This window comes from Danio aesculapii, chromosome 2, assembly GCF_903798145.1.
Source record: "Danio aesculapii chromosome 2, fDanAes4.1, whole genome shotgun sequence".
In the NCBI taxonomy this organism is placed as follows: domain Eukaryota; kingdom Metazoa; phylum Chordata; class Actinopteri; order Cypriniformes; family Danionidae; genus Danio; species Danio aesculapii.
The window spans coordinates 19,165,951-19,188,811 of NC_079436.1; the positions used below are offsets into that span (position 1 = coordinate 19,165,951).

Here is a 22,861-nt window from a genome sequence, read left to right on the forward strand (position 1 = left end):
TGACCAACCCTGTTTCTGGAGATCTACCTTCCTGCAGATTTTAGTTGCAACCCATCCAACACACTTGACTGTAATTGTCAGCTGCTGTTCAGGTCTTAATTAATTGGTTCAGGTGTGTTTGATCTGGGTTGGAGCTGAAATCTGCAAGAAGGTAGATCTCCAGGAACAGTTGTCTTATGGGTCTTTATGCAGAATTCAGAAACTTTAAGACCGGTGGTCTTTAAGTAAACTGCAGCCAGCAAATTATTACTACTTGATTTCACACTAATGTACGTGCAAAGTACACGAGGGGTTCAATGCACCAATACAGTCACTCCAAAGGTTTTTATAACCTTTGGACAATTATGGTGATAACAAATCACCAGATGAGAGTGACTTGTAAACAAGTGCTGCTCTCATTCCTTTTAATAACACAATAAGCACACAAGAGAAATGACATTGGTGAGAAAACAGCTGTTAAAAAAGCATCTGATCACAGCAATTATGGACATATTTGCACAGGCTCTGCAATTCATGCATCATGTCAACAAATGAGGTTAAAGTTGCATGAGAAATCTATAAAAGACAATTTTTTTGACTGGGGCAAAAAATCGAATCTGCATTTGACCTAGAAAGAGCAGTTGCCATGTATAGAGATTAGAATAGCTTTAAGGGCCGATCAGATGAGAGGTGCCTTTTTTGAAACATTTACTAACGGCTGCAGGCGTTTTGCGCTCTGCTTATGTGCCCTGCATGGCTCGCGTTTTAACTGCCTGCTGCGCCTTGCGCTTTTGCCATTGCATGCTCTCAGTTGAAAAAAGTCAACTCTGAGCAGAAAAAGCACCTTACGTCATTCGCGTCTTTTTCATTTTCCAATCAAATGAAAGCAGAGGCGGGTTTCTGTTGAGGTGACAATAGTGTTTGTGTTGTCAAGACGACTACGGAGACTTTTAAAGATGGAGGCGAGACTAGTGGTCGCCGTTTCAAGTTATACAGAGCTGTATGACTTTACAAATCTTGAGTGTCACAGTATTATTAAATATTACAATTATAACAATATCAACAGCAACACTCTCGCACAATACACAGCTGAATCAGTCATTGCTTAGTGATGTTAAAATGTCAACAAAAAAGGCAGTGTGGTGCACCTCGCGTTTAGTCATTTCAGTCACACAGTGTCATTATTTCTCAGTTACAAACATATAACACTACGGTAATTATCAAAATAAAGTATTTAAGAATTAAGTCTTATAGTATGTCGCAAAAATGAATTGAATGGGTGGAAATTTTAGATTTTTGTTTCATGTCAAAAAATCATTATATTATTAGAGATCATATTCCGTGGAGATATTTTGCAAATGTCCGACTGTAAACATATCAAAACTTAATTTTTGATTATTAATATGCATTTCTAATAACTTTATTTGCTTAATTTTAAAAATACAATTTTCTCAGTATTTACATTTTTTGAACCCAAATAGTTTTATCTCTACCAAATATTGTCCAATCCTAACAAACCAAGGAACCCGTCAATGGAAAGCTTATATATTCAGCTTCATAAAATGAGAAAATAAAGTGTCTCATTCTCAAAAGCTTAATGTATAAAATAGAACATAGTTTCTGTTCATAAAAAATTAAAATAAACATCAGTGAAATATATTCAGTTAAATAAATTGTGTCAACTAGTCTCAGTCTGTTTTTTATATACTATTTATATTTCCAAAACTCAATATAAAGAGAATTCAATGAATTTGGGTCACAAAATGTCCTGAACATAATTACCTCATATTATTTCATACTGTATATACAGTGCATGTCCTGCTAAATCGGTCAATTAGCTGAAATCACAAAGATTGCACGGCAGTGATTTTTCTTTGGCATAATCACAGAAATCTTCTGAATTCTTTCCCTGGGCTGTTTAGTATGAATGTACTTCTTGTCTGGCTGCCTGGTGAGCAGGTTGTGACCTTAAGCTCTCTTCCAAAACACACACAAATACAAACAAACACAACTTAAATGTTATTCTGCTTAAGCATCTGCAAATACTCTCCCCATCTGGAGGAAAGGTCAGAACATCAACAAACTTAATAAGCCAAAAAAAATCATTACCACAGTACACAAGCAGTTGTTAGGGAGACCTAATACTTCCTTTATCATAACTTCTGGATGATTAACATGCATAAAACATGTTTGTGCTCCAAAAAATAAATACATTTAAAAATCTGTAAAAACATTGTCTGTCAATATATTCAGTATCAGATCTGTATAGAGCAGGGGTGGGCAAACTCGGTCCTGGAGGGCCGGTGTCCTGCATAGTTTAGCTCCAACTCTGATCAAACACACCTGCTTATAGATAATTAGTGATCTGGAGACACTGATTAGCATGTTCAGGTGTGTATGATTAGAGTTGGAGCTAAACTGTGCAGGACATCGGCCCTCCAGGACCGAGTTTGCCCACCCCTGGTATAGAGTGTGCACTTACTATGGGCAGTACAACATATTGCAAGCAGCACAATAACATTCATATTGCCCATAGTAAACCTGACGTTGACAACTTGACACAAGAGAGAAGAAATAGGCAAATAGAGTAATATTTTCGTCACATAGAGTCATTTTGGCACACAAAAGAGTTGTTGAATCTTCATATGATTGGCAGTTGAACCACTGAAAACACAAATATTTTGATTGACATATTTTGACTTGTGGTTCCTTTTTCATTTTTCATTTTCTTTTCGGCTTAGTCCCTTTATTAATCCTGGGTCGCCACAGCGGAATGAACCACCAGGTTCCTTTTTCCATCTAAATAAAAAAATCTAAATTCCAATTCCATCTACAATATCTTAATTTGTTTTCTTAAGATGAATGAAGGTCTTGGGAGGAACTATGTCTAGGGGTCTAGTTGATCATTTGCTATCAGAGGTGGCATTTATGAAAGGCAAAGGCTTCTAGATTATGCTCATTCTACCAAAATAAACTATGATCATGTCTTGATTTTTAATTATTTAATTAGGACAGAAAGGTCTGACTTTGCTTAGACAAACGTCTTGTCACTTAACAGAAATAATGTACTGTACAGACTATAAAGTCATGGTGCAGTGGAAAAAGAATGAATATTATGTATGACTCCCATGAGCTTGGAGGGCTGCATCTATACATCTCTACAATGACTCAAATAACTTATTAATAAAGTCATCTGGAATGACAAAGAAAGCCTTCTTGTAGGACTCCCAGAGTTCATCAAGATTATTTGGATTCATCTTCAATGCCTCCTCCTTCATCTTACCCCAGACATGCTCAATAATATTCATGTCTGGTGACTGGGCTGGCCAATCCTGGAGCACATTGACCTTCTTTGCTTTCAGGAACTTTGATGTGGAGGCTGAAGTATATGAAGGATCGCTATTCTGCTGAAGAATTTGCTCTCTCCTGTGGTTTGTAATGTAATGGGCAGCACAAATGTCTGTTGATGTTGCCATCCACTCTGCAGATCTCTCGCACGCCGCAATACTGAATGTAACTCCAAACAATGATTTTTCCTTCACCAAACTTGATTGATTTCTATGAGACTCTTGGGTCCATGCTGGTTCCAATAGGTCTTCTGCAGTATTTGTGATGATTGGGATGCAGTTCAACAGATGATTCATCTGAAAAATCGACCTTCTGCCACTTTTTTAAAATGTTCAACTATAGAAGTGAAGTTATTATTTGTTGTTCTTACAACGACAAGATTGACGACAAGACTTCTGTCAGGTAGTGTATAAACCCAATTACATTGCATACGTGGTGTGACTATTGTGGACTCGCACATTACAATGTTGATGCTGAAATTATATATTGTGCAGCCCTATTTTGAACACACCAATATGTCCAAACATAAAACAATAATCTAAAAACAAAAGCAAAAATCACAACATCCTTCCCAGCTTTAAGACCTACACTGTTTCACACAATCAATTTGTGTTGGGACAACATGAAAGAACTTATTAGTTTTTTACAAATTTAAGTAGATATAACATAAAACAATCAAGTTGTCCTAAAAAACTTACTTTAAATAACACAGCTTATTTTAAACAATTATTTAAATATACAGCTTATTTTAAATAAGTAGCTTGAACAAACAACAAATGTCATTTTTTGAGTGTACTAGAAAATCTTTTGTCAGTATTGGTCTCTTCAAAACCACGTCATGTATGAAAAGCAACTTTCTTGATTGAAACATCTGTGTTTACTACTGGGCAGTGATATTTGGGATAGTTTCCAACATTATGGGCAATCTTCAAATGGGTGGAAGAGTTGAGAGGCGCTATGTTAAGCAATTGCTTAAAATGAGCCCATTAACTATGGCAGATTTACCTCTCAGGCTATAGATTTTGCAGGCTCATCACAACCCTCTAACTAACACTGGGGCGAGTGGGGAAGAGGAAGAAACGGGATCAAAATTTCAAAAGATTTCTGTGCTCTACGACATCTCTAACCTGAGGCGAAATTTAGCATGCTGTTCTGATTAAGCAACATTCCTTCAGCTCACATCAAAGACAGACTCTGCAGATATTGTCTCGCAATCGGCCATACAGCATTAAAAAGGATTGCTTAATACAGAAAAGAGAAATATGAATGAAATATTTGGAAGCTTTTGTAAACTTTGCTTAGCATGTGGGTTGCAGTAACTGTATTTTATTGAGTTTAATATAATGAGGATATTTATACGTCAGTGTTACATTTTGAAGTATAAATTCGGGCTCAAATTTTCCTTTAAACTATCTTTGAGACAGTAAAATAAGACAGTACTTGGTGAGAATACGAAGCCATAATAGTTCATGATGAAAAATGGACAACTTTTTTTTAGTTCTCTTCTGAAACTCTAGAGATTACAGGGGTCTTTTTCTCAGAAGACATTGGTTTGGTTATTATAGATCATTTTACAAAGTACACAGTTGCAATTCCCACACAAAAACTAAAAGACGTAGACGGTAGCCAGGTGCCTCTGGGCCCAATTTTTTGGTTTGTTATGGTTTGCCAGAGAATCTGCACATTGACCAAGGGCCAGATTTAGAGTCACACTGTCATATTTGTAAAGTATTAAGAGATATTTCCCTGTATCTAAAAAGTAGGGCACAGCGCTAAAAAAACCACAGTTTAGTTCACAAGGAAAATCAGATATAACTTAAAATGAGCTCCTTTAATGCAGTCTAATTCACTTTGAGTAAAAGTATAAAGAAAAACTCTTAGAAAAAATTGAAGAAAAGAAACAGATCTAGCCTAAATCTCTCAAATGTCGCATCAGGTCATCTTGTTCATAAGCCCAGTAGTGTCATTAAAACTAATATATGACAAATAAAGAAATATGCTGAGTAATTTAATTGCAAATTTATTGGCTGGAGTGACCTTTTATTTTGAAACGCTGACATGCGTTCAGCATTTCAGTGATTTATGGGCAAATAAAACCCAATGACATGCTCCATCATTTGTAAGTGAACTAAAAGCCTTCATCCCCTGACAAACATCATCTGACTGTGCAGTAAATCAAATCATTTGGCACATTTTTTCACATAGCGTCAGGCGTACAGACACAATCCAATAGTCTGAGTATACTTGTGGGAGTAGGGCTTTAACTTGGAGTCCTGTTTCGCATGAACATAATATATCCTTAACGTAGTAATTACAGAAACTAGGTAATAACTAGGTACTACCCCTAAATCTACCCCTGAAACGAACCTTAATGCGTGTAGTTACCTTATATAACCTAGTACTTTCTTAGGAAGTACACTGTGCTGTAAGTACAGTTTAAGTGCATGCAATGTGAAATAAAATGCAACGTTTGTGTCTGTAACTCCTACTTTTTTAGGAGAATAGAGCTATCTCTGAAGCTGTACTTTGGAAATGCTGTATAGTGATATGCCCCATTTTGGTATATGTATATTTAGGTAACATTAAAGCTTTCAAATGTTTCACAAATTTTTTGTTAGGAAACTTCCAAGGTCACATGAAGGTTTGTTACAATTAAACACAAAATCACCAAATTTCAAATTGTTCTCGGCTGGGAGGTGAAATTGATCTAATTTCTGTAAACAAAACCTACAAACTAAAAAATAAATAAATAGAATACACAATATTTAAAGATATCAGATGATTTTCCAACTATTTTCAAAAAACAGTGCTAGAGCTGTGGTGAAAAATCATTTTAGAATTTCTCATTTGAGATTTTCAAAATGCAATTCAGAGCTTAGTTGGATGGTGCAGTATGCTTTAGTCGGCTTGCATCCATTTCTTTACGAATACCACTTGAACCTAAAATAATCATTTAAAAAGCTAAAAAAGCCTTTTAACTGCTTCATAGAGTAGGCCAATACAATGGTTTAAAAAAAAAAACACCATGACATTGCTGTAAACATGTTGGACAATTAAGCTGAAAGCAGGTAAACTTGACAAACGGAACCCCTTTTAATTGTGTTCCTTTCATTTTCCAATTCGTGATTATATTTTACCGGATTAAAAAGTGAGATCCCATGACATTCTATAGCTCTAAAGAAACAAAAGAGCATATGCTGTCCTTAATGCCATCATCTTAAGCTTATAGTGCGAATAGAACAATTATAGGCTATGAGGAGGTTATTTATTTTGTTGTTAAGTGAAACATATTTGTGTTTGTTGATTTTATATAAATGAATGCATTCCTCTCACAGAAGCACTGCAGGTAAAATTAAACAATGATGTTCTGTTGTTTAGGCTACTGTTGTTTGTGCATGTAAAAATAAATCCCTCAAAAGATATCAAAGAAAGTTATTGATGGGAAAACAAGCTTTTTAGCAAGAAAGTAAACCAAAACTATAGCGGTGTTTTGTTCATTTAGCCTACTTTAAATTATTCATTCATTTTCCTTTGGAGTCGCCACAGTAGAATGAACCGCCAAATCATCCAGCATATGTTTTACGCAGTGGATGCCCTTCCAGCTGCAACCCATCACTGGGAAACACACTTCAACACTCATTGCTCATCAAACACACATAAACTGTCAATAACACACATACACTACGGACAATTTTAGCTGACCCATGTCACCTATAGCGCATGTCTTTGGACTTGTGAGGGAAACCAGAGGACCCGGAGGAAACCCACACGAACACGGGGAGAACATGCAAACTCCACACAGAAACGCCAACTGACCCAGCCAAGGCTTGAACCAGTGACCTTCTTGCTGTGAGGCGATCGTGCTACCCACTGTGCCACCTACTTTGTAATACTAGTTACAATTATACAAACATTTGTTTTATATTATAGATTTTTTGTTTATACATTGCTGTTTAAGGACAGGAATCCCGTGTGTTTTGTAGCCTACATTATTGTGGCTCATATTGTGACTCTCATCAAAAACAACACACTCATCAAAAGCAACACACTCAGATCAAAGCAACACACCCCTCAACTTTCCTATCTCCCCCTTCTCCCCGTTGGAAAAAATTGGGCTCCCCCAAAGGTCACAGCATAGTTCGAACACAGACCGTGTTTACATAAATAACATGACATAAAAATCAAATGACATAATTCGCCGAACCCACAAACTCTCTTCCTCGTGAGCATTAGAGTGTGCGGTTAATAAGTAGCCTAGAGCAGGGGTTTTCAAACTGTGGGGCGGGATAATTTGAGGCATGCACTCGAGTAAATTATGATGAAGATTTTTATGCGTTCACTACAGGGAATATGATTAATGTTAGCTCAACAGCTAACTATCAGGCACCTGTAGAGTTTATGCATTCGAGTAAAACATATACAAATAAAATGGACCAGGTGCTTTTTAAAATGAATGACAGTGAATGAAAGTCAAACCGGTGAGCCGTCTGACAAAATAATGCCTTTCTGAATCAAATCAGCAGGATGCCCTTCTGGATCTTTCACTTACTTTGAAGGCACTACTGACTATGTTTACATGGACATCAGTTATTTGCCTTAATAAGACAATAATAGAATTAAGGTGTTACGTGAAGTGCTTTTTGAATATTGTGTCACCAGGCTATCCACATTTCCTGCAGAGGCTCATTAGGCCTCTCAGGCTCAGCCGCGTGAGTGGATCCTGTCACAAAATGCGGCGAAAAGTCCTACATGATGGTAGTAGTTTGATTGCGGTGTTTACTTTAATAATGCCACTAATATATGCATACTCCACATGTCTTAATTCCATTTCTGTTTAGTTCAGTTATGACTTCAGTCGGATTAAGGTCATCAAAAATCGCTGTTTACATGATAGACTCTAATCAGAGTTCAACCACACCATCAGTACTCTGCGATCTTGACTTTGTGAAGAACCATTTTCTGTATGTACATACATCAAAAGCAAGTATGCTATGACTCTTATTGGCAATGGATAATGATTTACGGTTAGTTGTGTCAGGAATCCAACCACAGATTAGCCTAGTATGTTGTCCTCACAGAAACAGGCTCAGCCACCACACTGAATCAGGTAAGCTATATATTTATGTAGCACTACGCACTTTAAACCCAGCAAGTAATATGTGAATGGTGTTTGCACATGCATTATAATTTTGGCTCGACTGAGGGGTGCCTGGGGGGGGAGGGGGTGAAATCGGGCAAATTTGGGGGGGGGGGTGCGTGTGTCCTAAAAGTTTGAAAACCCCTTACCTAGAGCCCCATCTGCTGTTCAAAACTAAGCTCAAATCAACCCAAGAGAGAATTGTGATACATTTAGAAAATCTCAGAATCGATTTTGCAAACAAATTTTTACCACAGCTCTAGAACGATTGAAAATGCTGTTTGTTCAAATTTTTTTTATTGAATTTATACAATATTATCCAACAAGCATCACTACCATGTGATGTTTTAAACATTTTGAACCTGTGAATCATTTTATGAAGCAACCTTTGTTTCTACCATCACTATTTCAATAGTGATAATTACACTACTTTTAGGTAATAATTTGGGGTACTTATTTAAGGTTTCTAAATGTTCCAATATGGTGTACATAATGTTCAAAATTATTGTGATGTATCGTAATTCTCAGAGAGAGTTTCCTTGACCTCCTTTTATGATAACAGGAATGAACTGTATATACCAAGGGTTTCATAAAACAGCTTTGCTTGCCTCAAAAACTTCTTCGTCCAGGATTCTGGTGCCGAAGATAGCGATGCCATCTGTGTTGATGATTGCATGGTCACTTCTGCTGAGTGGTTTAGAGATCTTCTTCTTACAGTCCACAATCATCGTGACAGTCTTCTTCTCGATGCTAAAAGCCACACGGTGCCACCTATTGGTTCAGAGGAAATTGGGTGGAAAAAAAAACAAAGAAAATACATGAAGTTTATGATCGCTCAGGTTGTGGCTTGATATAATTCCACTTTCACTTGTGTAGCTAAAACGCATGTTTAGCGTGCAAAACAACCATCGAAGGAAGTTTGTGTCAGTACAAGATGTTCCTAAATAAAATCTATTTTAAAAGAAGAGACAAACAGCACACCCTTTTCTTTGTCCATGAGCCTTTAAAAAGGCGTTTTCCTCAATACTGCCTCTCATATTGACTTAATTATAAATATTTCACAAGCTGGCTTTTGTTTAACACTTGTTTTCTCAAATTATAAAAACAAAATCACTCACTACATGAATTGTGAGAATATACTCCATTGTTTTATCACTAGCAAACCTCAGTGTGGCTAATCAAAAGCACAGAAGCTTACTGCCGTTCTCGTTTCCTCGTCAAGTAAATGTTTGCTTTGCTTAATTGGCTACATATGGCTAAATATTAACATCACACATTTTTCCTACTACAGTTCTATCAATATAGATAAATAAATGAATAAGCAGATGGAAAATAGAACCTATAACGCACACAGAGGATTAAATTAGCCACTAGGAAAACTTTAAAAGCAAGATGTATAACCATTACTCAAATTCTTGGCTCTAGATGGCATGAACAAGAAATTAGATCTTTCTTTTTTCCTTTAAATCATAATTATTTGAACCCAACTTATTTTATTAAAGATAAAAAGAGCATATTTTCAGTGTAAAAATCAACAATGATGTATGTCTGATTATATTGAAGGGGTGGTTTAGAGTGTATTTTTAAGGCTTGGTTGTGTTTATGCAAAGCAATGTGTGCTCATTGTCTCATTGTCATCACTCTGGTGCAGTGCAATCTGAGCTGCCTCCAATGCTTTTTAATGCGCTCACCTAACCCCACCCCTAGCCCTACCCGTCACAGTGACGTCACTCACTCCATTGAGTGCATTGTGTCTGACATTGCATCGCTGAGTGATGCAATCTCAGCGTGCATCAAAAAGGCTGCATCCAGATACTATTGGAAAATCATGTTTTATTTTTCATATATCTTACTTTGATTATATACAGCTACTCAGCTAACATCAAAACGACTATTTCCTAGTTCCTCTGAAAGGCCTATGCTCAGGAGGCTCTGATTGGTCAGCTATCATAATGTGCTGTGATTTGCAGGTCGGCTCCACGTCACCATATGACATGCCACAACAAACATGCGCTTTAGCGCTGTGTACATAGAGAAGCTTTTTAGCAGCGATACCAGCCTGAGAAAATTAAGAGAACACAGCTGAACATCATGCCTGCTCTCTAAAATAATATCTGACAATTGTCTTTCACATATATTCGGGATAAGCATGTGTAAGTAATATAAAATGTTCTCAACTTTTGGTGAGTTACAGTATATGAGATGTATAACGCAGGCAAAGTACCCTAGATAGACATGCATAGAGAAACACTGCATGCGCTGCTGAATATTGTGGGTGTTCACAGCAGTTTGCCTGATGAATATGAATTTGTAGCTAAATTGTCAGCCATGCCAATCAGCATTTGCTGTTGTTCACAACCTTGTTTACATCCTCGCTACAACATACGTTGCTGTTAACACAAGAAACTGTGCATGTAGTTGATCAATTTTACCAAATAAAAATACTTACAGGTTGTGGCTTACGATCCAAAGCTTTGTCAGTTGGAGGAGTTTTAACCGAATCCAGCACTGAACTAGGAGAGATTCTTTGTCAAATGCTAGCTATATATATATTTTTATAATTCTTTGGAACATAACTAAAATTAAATTGTAAGCACTTCTCTCTTTATGTCATGTCATTTGAAAGCCCAAATACAAAAACAGAACAATTTCTGTGGAAATAGCAGCATTTGGACTGCATTTTAGCTTTCTTACAGCACCTCTGACCACGCCACTTTGCTGCACAGGGTGTGTGCGCATTGTGAATGCTCATAACCGGAAGCCCTTGTGATCTCACTAGCCTGGATGTATTTTTTTGTAGTCCCCAAACTTCATTCGCTGTAAGCTTTGCTAAGCTAAATCTGTTAAACACCAATGTCCACGTTTGCATTGAACTTTGAGCATCTTACATTCAGAGATGTTGTTTATGTTCACACAGCTACATTACACATCAACTAAAGTTTAAAATATATCGTACTGGACCACCCCTTTAATCATGTTTCTCATTGTTAGATACTTTGAAAGGACTTTTGGAAAGTAGATGTTGATGAAGGCATACCTATTCATTTTAAACTGTTTATTATTTTGTTAAAAGTTGTGATAAAATGGGATTCTTTGAAATTCGTGTTCTAGCCATAAATATAAAACACTGTTGGGCATTGGCCCATGAACATTTCCTGCTTGTTATCAATACTATATGTTGTCAATATTGAAATATAATTATTTCACTGTATCAATATGTGGCTCTTTTTGAATTCTCTGAATCTATAGAAATGAAAAATGTAAAACAAGAAATACGTTGGGACCGTTGTTTTTGTTTACATCCCTCAAAATGGTCTATATGAACATGAGAGATCAAATGAAGGTTAATGAATGTTGACATTAGAACACTTAACGGTTAAAAAAATGTATGTGGAATTGAATCATTTAATGCCAAAACTTTTGTATTTTTTTGTCATATTGGTGATCAATGTGAAATAAAGCATTAAAAAAGACTACTTTTTTTGTGAGTATGGATCATGGCTTTATCCACCAAAAATATTCCCACAGATTGATTATATTTAAATAAAGAGTCAACTTGCTTTCCATCTGCGAGGTTGATGGCACGGAAAAGGGGGTAATCCTCAGGAGCAGGTTTCCCATGCTGATCCTCATACAGGAAGAGCGGAGAGCGGCCCACCTCCACACCCAGCTGCTGGATGCCCTGCTCGTTGTACACCGACAAAAGGAAGGACTGTACTCCCGCTTTTGGCTTGATAGTCATAAGGATAGAAAAATCCTCTGGGAATACTCCTCCTGAAGACATAAGAAAGGCATTGTGGGTTAAACTTCAGCTGTTATTGATTATTCATTCATTGGAAATGAGCATATTAGCACTGAGAGTTTTTACAACAACCATTTTCTCACATTGAATGTAGCATGGGGTTTTTATGAAGTATGAAACAGTTTGTCTTTGTCTGTTGGCACATTAACTTAACAAGGTGTCAGAAAACATAATGGATTTACTATTATATTGGTTGCATGCACGCTGGAGTGGAACTAAAACTCAAACTATCAATCTCTGAAGTGCTGCTCTTCTTTGCCAACTTTGAGGGAGATTTTCTCATTCTTCGACAACGTGCTATTTAGCTGAAATTTCCAGTCCTAAAACCATAAGGTTTGGAGGCGATTTCGTTTCGGCCAAAAATCACAGAAATCAAATTGTTAATTTAATCTCCTGCTATTTTGTGCCTCAGTTACCCTTTGCGGTCTGGCCAAATTGGAAAATGCCCAACACACACAGAACAGAAAGGCCAAGTTAATGGGACTAAACTAGTAAAAGTAGCCTATATGATGTCAATGTTATAGAATGAGTGCATAATTAGAGATTTGAAATCATCCAAGCCATGGACTTTCAGGAAACATGACACACTGATTGATTGATTGATTGATTGATTGATTGATTGATTTTTATTATTATTAGCATGCACTTCAAATAATGCTTTCCTTGCTTAGAGTTTTTGTCTTGTTTCTTGTCCAAGTATCTAAAAATGCTTAAATCAAGAAGCATTTTTAGACAAGCAAAACATAAAGTGAGTTTTTTCCTTAAAACGAGCTAAATGATGTACCAATGGGGTAAGCAAAATAATCTTATTTCAAAGCGAAAGCAGGGCAGCACATTGGTGCAGTGGGTAGCATGATCGCCTCACAACAAGAAGGTCACTGGTTTGAGCCTTGGCTGGGTCAGCTGGCAGTCGCGTGGGTTTCCTCCAGGTGCTCAGGTTTCCCCCAGAAGTCTAAAGGCATGCGCTATAGGTGAATTGGGAAAAGCTAAATTGTCCGTAGTGTATGTTTGTTAATGAGTGTGTATGGGTGTTTCCCATAGTTGGCGGTTCATTCCGCTGTGGCGACCCCAAATTAATAAAGGGACTGAGCCGAAAAGAAAATGAATGAACAAAGTGAAAGTGAAATAATTTTGCTTATCCTACTGGCAGATTATTTTGCTTGTTATAAGGAAAAACTCACTTAATTTTTACATATTAATTCTGTAAAAAAAGACAATATTTTTTAACTGTCTAGAAAATGCTTTTCGATTTAAGAATTTGGACTTGAAACAAGTGTGAAAATATTTTTTTGCAGTGTGTAAAAGCTTTGTGCAATATCCACTGCTAAAGTCTGATTTATACTTTCGCTTTATGCTGCATTTCGGATCTCCGCTGACTGTGCATGCACCTCACAAAATAAACGAGGGTTTTATACTTAATGCATTCGCCGTTGTGATATTCTTTAAAATGACAGAGGGCGGTCATAAGAAAGCGACCATAACATCATAGAAGTAGGAAGTTTCCGGAACTATCTTTCCCAATTTTTAAACTAATTATTTTATAAATTATTTTAGGGATTATAACATTTTTTATAAACATTCAAGATTTTTCTAAATCAAACTTTGATGCATCACTTGCTTTTGTTCATATCTCAGACAGTTCTACCTATTAAAGTTTATTAAAATATTTTTCACAACAGACATAGGTTGCTCTACATATATATATATATATATATATATATATATATATATATATATATATATATATATATATATATATATATATTTTTTTTTTTTTGTATTATGGAAAGAATAAAAGCTCCACCATTCACTCATTGTCTGGCTAGTTTGTGTCCTCTACTTATATGCTAAAAAGTCAATAATGGTCCAACGTTCTTGACCATTATCACCAGTAAAACCTAGAAAAATAGGGCATCAGTTTTTTGTAAACCGGTTCAAATATTCTTTTCCAGTTTTCAAATAAATAATTTGTTACTTCATTTTAGTTCTTCTTTTTAATTCTTTTATAACACATTTTATCAGCTTTTATTTTATTTTTATTTTTACCATTTCTATTATTTGTTTTTATTTCTCTTATACTTGTTTCTTTTATTCCTGTTTATGTAAAGCACTTTGAATTGCCACTGTGTATGAAATGTGCTATATAAATAAACTTGCCTTGCCTTGCCTTGCCTAGTTTTGTAACTATCAAATTGTTTTAAATTCAAAATTGTAATATATACATTAGGGTAAAACATATTCAGTAATTGTTTATTATAACTACCTTGGTCTCCTCTTTTGCTATGGTGTGCACATGTAAAGCGAACCTCCACAAACATTGCGATGACGTCACAGTAGCTGCACGCACTCAAGGACACGTCGAGTATAAATCAGCTTTAAGCCTATAGTTAGCAATGGTTAGCTAGTAGTCTAATATTACACTCAAAAGTAACTTAAACAAAAGAACAACTTAAACTTGGTGAGTTATGCTAAAAGGGTTGTGTTTTATTTGCTTAAAAAGAAATGCAAAAAATTGTGTGAAAATGGAGTAAATGCTGTTGTTTTGTCTGCCACTTAGCGTACATTGTTCATTTCAACTGGAGACTTTAATGACTGTTTGTATGAGATATAGAGAAATATAGGCTAAAGGCATTTTTTTTGATGAGCCTTTGTTGGTCCCAACAGTAGCCAAATACACAATCTCTGTCTTTCCTAGTGGACTTTTCATTAAAACAGTAAATATGGCTTCAATTCCTTCATCAAAGAATGGACATCAGACTTCTAGCATTGTAAACAGTCCAAATGCATTTAACCATGGCGGTCAAGCTACATTATGTACTTCCTGTTGGATGCATTTCAAAGAGAAGAAAAGAAACGACTTCAAACTTCACTTTCCAAGAGCAAACCAATTACAGCACACTTACAACTGGACTTTCCCAAGCAGAACAGTCGCTTTATTTAAACACTCATCCAGAGTGTCCACAGATTAGTGCAATTCACGTACCTGGGAAGAGCTGCTTGGTTGGGGCGCTGATTTGGGCCCGTTTGTCCACTCGGTAGGCCACATCTGGTTTGGATCCTCTCCGGATGGTGCAGAAGCCTGGTGTTTTCTTCACTCCTTCAGGTGAACTTTTAAAATCTAAGACCTTGAGCACATCCACGGGTTCAGCTGTGAGGCAGAACATTGAGTGCTGGGATCAAAACGCTTGTCAACTTCATTGGTGATCAAACATTATTAGCAGCAATCATTTGCCCAAATACTACAACAAAAATGTGTTCAGTTATTTACATTGGTTTATCAAATTTAAAGGAATGTTTCACACACAAAATAATAATCTTAACAATGATAATGAGAAGAAGATGAACAAGAAGAACAAACTGATGTTTGATTTGATATTGATGTTAATCATTATTATTTTAAATATACAGCATTGTAAACGAGTAAACTCATAAGCAAGTTCACTATAGCCAGAGTGTGTCCTCTCATGTAATAATGTATATGAAGCATAGTGAATGCACTTAAAACTGTTTTCTGAGAAGTAATAATGTTTTTAAAAATGCTCAATTTCTTGTACAGGCTGATCCTTTTTCTTCAGATCCTAATGTATGATCAGAAACAATTTTGTCTTGCCAGTTAATTTTATTGAATTTAATTTCATTAATTAATAAAAAAATATGTTAGTTAAATATTTTGTGTGTATGTATATATATATATATATATATATATATATATATATATATATATATATATATATATATATATATATATATATATATAATTTTTTTTTTTTTTTTTTTTTTTTTTTTTTTTTTTTTTTTTTAGTAGCACAGTACTATTTTTTTAGCAATTTTTTTTTTTTTCATTCTAACCAAGGGTATCCATTTTGTTTTGCCAATTCATTTTATTTAATTGAATTGAATTTAAATGAATTCATTAAAAATATTTTATTTTATTTTATTTTATTTTATTTTATTTTATTTTATTTTATTTTATTTTAGCACGGTTTTAAAATAGTCTGTTTTGTCCTGCTGAAGAAAATAATTTGACAAAATCTTGGATTGCGTGAAGGTGAGTAAATTAACAGGATTTTTTTTTTTTTCTTGCTTTTTTTTTGTACAGCAGGCAATAACTCTGTTAGCAAACAGCTTGATGAGAAATTATGAAAAAAGTCCACAGGAACATTATCGCCTCTGTGTCTGTCAGTGCATACAATAATATTATCGAAAAATATGACAAAAACTTTGAAGGAAAAAATTAAGCAGCCCTATCCAAAGAAACCATCAATTTGTCTAGCAGATTGGAGAGACCATTCTGCTATAAAACTGCTGTTGTCAGAAATATACTTGTGAAATGGAAATTAATGTCCAGCTGTTTACGTTTCACAATTGCTTCCAAGTACATTTGGGTTATTATGTAATTTTACAACACTATCCAAGTTTAAAAACAAGAAGCCAGTTTCATTACATATTGTCAACCTCAATTAGACGGCTTTCCTTTATGCCACAGGGCTGATTTGTCTTTGAATATTAAGAGTCAGAATATACACAGTCAATTATCCATCAACAAGTGGGGGACTTTTATGCACTGTAAAACATATCTATAATTAACAGCTCTCGTTATTTTGTGATTCATAGCTTGTTTAAGTTATTTTTAAATTTATGTATGTTTTTGAATTGAATTACGGGACCTTGGTTAAGTTTTGATATTGAAAAGTTTTAAAAAATGACTTTTATTGACAGATTTAATATGCTATTTTTTTTTTTAATAAAAGGAATATATTGACTGGGTTTCTTTTTGTAATTTAGGGTTTAAAAATAGCCTGGCAATAAAATGGCAGTACTTGTTCTGTTATTTTACAGACTTAATTCTCAATATATATATTATTTCTTAATTTAATTAAACAATTTATTGTTTCAAAATTCTAAAATGTCAATAAAAGTCACTTTGTTAAACTCCCCAGTTCAATGTTCAACATCACAAAGTCAACAGAGCTGAGATCAATGTCCCATAATGCAATTGATAACCAAAAATAAATGTTTAAAATCCATAGATTGTGGAAACTTGTGGAACTTCGTTTTTACTGCATGGTTGACATTTTTCCATTTGAACAAACAATTCCCTAAAAAAAACAATAATTTCGCAATAACGCTAACTCTGAGCGACAGCTTTACTGTACCCAATTCTCCACCTTCGCATATGTGTTATAACTGTCAATGAAGCAATTGTACTTTTACAAGGAGCCTGAGCAGCACAGCAGTAAAGATGTGAAGAAATATCCAGTAGGGATAATTGACCCCCCTCCATGCAGATCCAGCTACAAAGCCAAACATTCCAGAAATCACTAGTCCCGGTCACTAGCACTCCTCTACTGTTATGGCAGCTCAGCACGAGCTAAACTTTACAAGCAGCTCAACTCCACCAATATGTCAGGTAATACACTTCATCACGCTGCTTCCGCCATATATGTCATATGCGCAAGGTTCTGCTTTCGCTCAGCCAGCGCCCCACAAAATGGCCCATTTCTAATGATCCTTAACAAATCTATGCTAATGCCTAAACAGGCCGAGAGATTTATGATATGATTAATATGGCAATTTAGGGGCTGGTACTGTAAAGCGGACTCTGTAATGTCACACTGATTTATTGCACGGCTTGAGTCTTTTCGGCCTCGTCTTTGATGCCACGAAAAGGAAAAGTTCCGGCCTCACTTGAGTCTGATGAATGAGGATGTGCGCAAGGTCAAGGAGATAAGACCATCAGCTGGTTTACCAACATCCATCACTATCCGTACACAACTTTGAGCCTCTAAAACGCATCTGTTTGTCATCACCACTGTGAAGTCTCTGAATCTGAGAGTGTTTAAAGGAACACTCTACTTTTTTTTTTTGGAAATAGGCTCATTTTACAAGTCCCTTAGAGTTAAACAGCTGAGTTTTACAATTTTTTAATCCATTCAACTGATCTCAGGGACTGGTGGGAGCACTTTTAGCTTAGCTTAGCATAAATCATTGAATCTGATTAGACCATTAGAGTTAGAGTATAGTGTCATTTTCTGTCAGCCTTAGAACATTATGTAACTACAGAAGAGTTAGGCTTTAAATAAGAAAATTGCTGAAACTTTTTTGTGCAAGATGCTAATGGTCTAATCTGAATCTATAATTTGTGCTAAGCTAAGCTAAAAGTGCTCCCGCCAGACCTGACGATCGTCTGAATGGATTTAAAAATAGTGAAACTGTTCTCTTTAACTGTTGTAAAATGAGCCTATTTCCAAAAAAAAAAAAAAAAAAAAAATAGTGGAGTGTTCCTTTAAGGGAATGGGAACTAAGGCTGAATGGATGACTTGCACATAAATCCTCCAATTCTGACTCCCCCGCTACTAGAGACTGCATAAACTTCTGAGTCAGGTCAAGTGGACATATTTGTCGGCTGGTCAGGCAGCAGACAGGAAGTATCTCTTTCAAAGGCCTAAAAACAATAAACCATATAAACAAGAATGACTAGTTGCTAAGACTCATTACTCTCTCCTCTCTTAGTGTTGGATTGGAATCAGAGTTTTGTTTTCATATGGTCTGACATCACAAAAAGGCTCATTTTCCACCCTGTCCCACTCAACTAAGCCTGGGAAAACACTTTAGAAGAATTATGCGCAAGGCTTTTGATAGATCAGCCCTATAACACTGCGCGCAAGCCACAATAAAACCGACAAAACCTTTATAAAATATGTACTGTAGGAGGCTAGGAGCTGTATTTGTTAATAAAAGACACTGAGGGAAAATCAGTCAGACGCTTGGTCATCACATCCCGATTTAATTATATTGTATTACTTTTGTAGGTCAAGATCAGAACCAAAATATTCTGAAGGCTTCTCTCCTGCTAAAATAAGGCACACTTGAAAAGATATGAGAGAAACGTTTACTTTTTTCCCCCATTATTTTCTTTAACCATATGGTAAGAGTGTGCAGGAAGTGCTGATCCGCTAGTTCCTGTTCCACATATGTGGCCAGAAGCTGAAGGGTGGTGCTTTTTTAGGGTTAGTGAACATACTGAACACATTATGGTGTCGGCATGGCAAATCCTGAAGAAAGCTTAGCCTGAATATACCACCAACCAAGTCCTAATTCACTGAAAGCACAAGTGTATTGTTCTTCCACTCTGGAAGGCCTGTAAGATTTTATTTGAAAGAAATCAATACTTTTATTGAGCAATGACGTTTACAATATACATTATATGTCTCTTTCAAAAAAAAAGTTAGAATTTAGGGATTAAAGAATAAGTAATTCATCATTGATAAGATAATAAGAAATAATAATACTTTTATTTAGTAGGGATGTATTTAATTAAGCAAACACAATAATATTTATATTCATTGATTATAAAAAATGAATTTGATTAGAATAGTAAGCATGTCAACTGCTGTTAATATTAAAATAAAATAATAAAAAGAAATGCTTCTTAAGCAATAAATTACTTCTGATGGATCATGTTTGACTGGAATAGCGACTGCTTGATTTTTTATTTTATTTTCAAAAATATTTATACAAAGCTGTATTACTATTTCCCTTTTTAATGTATTTTTAAAAAATAAAAACAGCATTGATTATCAGACATTTTTCAAAAACATGAATATATCTTACAAACCCAAACTTCTGAACAGTAATGTATAATGCATTTTTAAAATTGTGATTATTAAATAAACAATACGATTTATTCAAATAATAATATAACAATATTTATATTTAATAAAAAAGTGGAATATTCTCCTTAAACAGCTCAATTTTCTTGATAACACTAAAACAGCTGTGCACAATAAGCCCAGCATGTCTACATCCGCGTGCAAGCTTGTGAGCTTAATGATGCGGTGAGGTCTTAATGTAGCTTTGTAAAAATCACTCTGTTGAGAATTTCCATTCAGCATCACCCCCACTGATAAAACAAAGAGCTGCCCTCTGTATTATCATTCTAAACCAGAGGCAAAAAAAGCCTCTGAATAAAAGGCATCCAAGCTCTTAAAGGAGAGGGCAATAATCTGTAACTCTTACAAGTCTCTTCCAAAAACACAGTGCTACTGTTTTTTCTTTTCTAAACTCTAAACTAAAGGTCTCTTTGTGCTCTTCAGAATGCCTCTCAGCATTACTGCATACCTAAAGGCCTCATATATTCCAGATGTGGAGAATTGGCAGGAACTGGACCCCCCTCTCACAGAAGCTCTTAAAAAATGTCCGTATCCAAAATCCATTATTGCAGCAAATAAGCACATTTCTTCTAATGCACATCCAAAATTAAATATGCTGGACCTTTTCTTTGTATTTTACAGTTGTTCTGTCTGTAAAGAGACATATGACATGGCACTCTTTTCACTATAAAATATGACAAAACAGTTTTGCACAATCATTTATCATCTGAATAACTCAGCCTTTGAATTGACTTGATTCACTTAAAGTGAATTCTTAAACACATGCAGTCAAACACTCAATAGATCGCAAGAAACAACCATTCAATCAAATCCAACTAGCAATAAAACGTCACACTTCAACTTTATACTAAAACAAATGACAAATACAAAAAATGTCTTCCGCCCTCATTGGTTGAATCATTGGATATCCCTATGGGTGTGGCCAATATTTAATGTGAACTTGCTGATTTCTTGATTTCAGTTCAAACAAACAATCTGAACTATGTGAGCTAAAAAGTGGCTTTCGTGCATGGAATGTAGCTGTGGTCAGGATGATAATTAAACCAAAAATGTGAAAGCTTACTATTTATTTTTTCCACTTTCAGAATTCCCCACCTCCCAAATTGGCCTGCAGAAGTGAAATGTGGTGAAGACATTATCAGGCAGCCATTTTGAAAGAGGTATGTTACATGTCTGAAATGGCCATCAAGAAAAATGCAATATGCATGTAATTTTACAAAGTGTATATTTTATCATATATTGGTATATTGTTTTTTGTAATATGAAACACCGGGTTTTTGAAACTCTAAGGTGAGGCAGAACAATATAATGCTTGTTTTTTTTTTATATTAGGCTATTAGAGAGGACTAAATGTACAAATGATGTATTACGCACCATTAAGTAGACAATGTGTCAGAGCAATTCTACAGTGGCTGTCTACAGACTGGTCTTTAGTGTGGACTGGGATAGTGTGGAGAAACGGTCTCTCTCTCTCTCTCTCTCTCTCTCTCTCTCTCTCTCTCTCTCTCTCTCTCTCTCTCTCTCTCTCTCTCTCTCTCTCTCTCTCTCTCACACACAGTCTGAGCAAACTTTTCTGATTTAATTCTGGGCACTCGAGTGCCTCACTTGTGTGTATAGGGTAGTGCAATTGAATGATGAATGCTGCCTCCTCAACCGGTCAAATATAATAGTTGACAGATTAGCAATTTCAGTACAATTCTGGCTACATTGAACTGTGTTAGTATATGTTTCATTAATCTGGCCTCAAAATCTATATAACAAAATAAACTTTTTTTAAGAAAAATTTACCTTGAAATATTTTTGTTTGTATATTGTTTGTTGCATAATTTCAAATGCTGCATCATGCATTAAATGAAATTACATTTCTAAGTATAATAATATAAATAAACAGCCAGTACTGGCAATACATCAAATACAAAGACATAAAATTTTCTCATCAATCATTGAATGCCTCGAGGCAACAATTTTATGCAATGTGATGCTTAAAATATTACTCTAAATACTTCAAAGAGACTGAACTCTAAAACATGCATTTTAGTTCTGACCGCGCCTGTGATGCGATCAGCTGTCTAGGTAGGCAGCTCGGTAGCTTTTGAAGCACAGCCAATAATATGTCCACGTTATAAACATAGTTATAATTATATTTTGACGCAGGAACATCGTCAAACATTAGAAATACCATACGGCAATAAACAAGCTATAAACTGAAGGCTGGCACCATCACTCGTGAACGATGCTCCTCAACCTTACCTGCTCTCACTTGTGTTGCCTGTAGGACAAATATCAGACTGAAGATTGCACTTAAAACGGAGTTTCTGGGACACTTTTTCGTTTTCCATCTCGTGGACCACCTTTCCTTATCCTTATCCATGACCGAAGCCCCTCAACTGCGTCTTAATTTCAAAATCGCTCCTTTTTTACTCAATCCAGATTATTGTCAATTATTTCTGCACTGCCATGAGCGAAAAAAATCAATTGGTTTTTCGTCGTGAAGAAACTCCACAGTCCCTCCGCCCAGCAGACGCTCAGACTGAAGGTAAACGGGCTCTCGTGAAAAAAAGGGAAACCCGTTTGTTCCCTGAAGAGTCCAAGTCTTTTGGAGGGTTGGACGTGTGGACTAAACCTGACCCGTGAGGAAAAAGAAATGAACACGGGAAAAACGGCTGTCTTGGAAAGATCCGCCCATTATTTTGACGAGTGCTTCAAAAGTTTGACACCGTTCCCCCGAAACCTCAGAGCAAAGGTGTATCTGCTCTTAAGGGATCATACGACACCGGGATGATGGTGAAGGGACACCGGTTTACCGGAGGAGAGAGTCACACATCTGTTGCCTAGGATGGATTTTCTTCTTTGCATCTTGAATCCTTGTTACAGGACTGGAAAAAGACTCCAAAGCATCACTTTCTTCTGTTACTTGGAAAT

The 22,861-nt window shown here is 35.7% G+C and overlaps 1 protein-coding gene across 1 annotated transcript in view; it reads right to left on the minus strand.

Moving 5' to 3' along the window:
- The window catches only part of col11a1b (collagen, type XI, alpha 1b), a 168,999-nt gene extending 146,418 nt beyond the window's left edge, over positions 1 to 22,581 (minus strand). The window contains exons 1-4 of the mRNA XM_056474218.1: positions 22,190 to 22,581; positions 15,250 to 15,414; positions 12,025 to 12,238; positions 9,073 to 9,235 (exon numbers count right to left, since the gene is read on the minus strand). Of these exons, the coding sequence (XP_056330193.1) occupies positions 9,073 to 9,235; positions 12,025 to 12,238; positions 15,250 to 15,414; positions 22,190 to 22,310 (663 nt within the window). The 5' untranslated portion in view covers positions 22,311 to 22,581. The remainder of the gene's footprint in view (positions 1 to 9,072; positions 9,236 to 12,024; positions 12,239 to 15,249; positions 15,415 to 22,189) is intronic.
- Between the last annotated feature and the right edge of the window lie 280 nt (positions 22,582 to 22,861).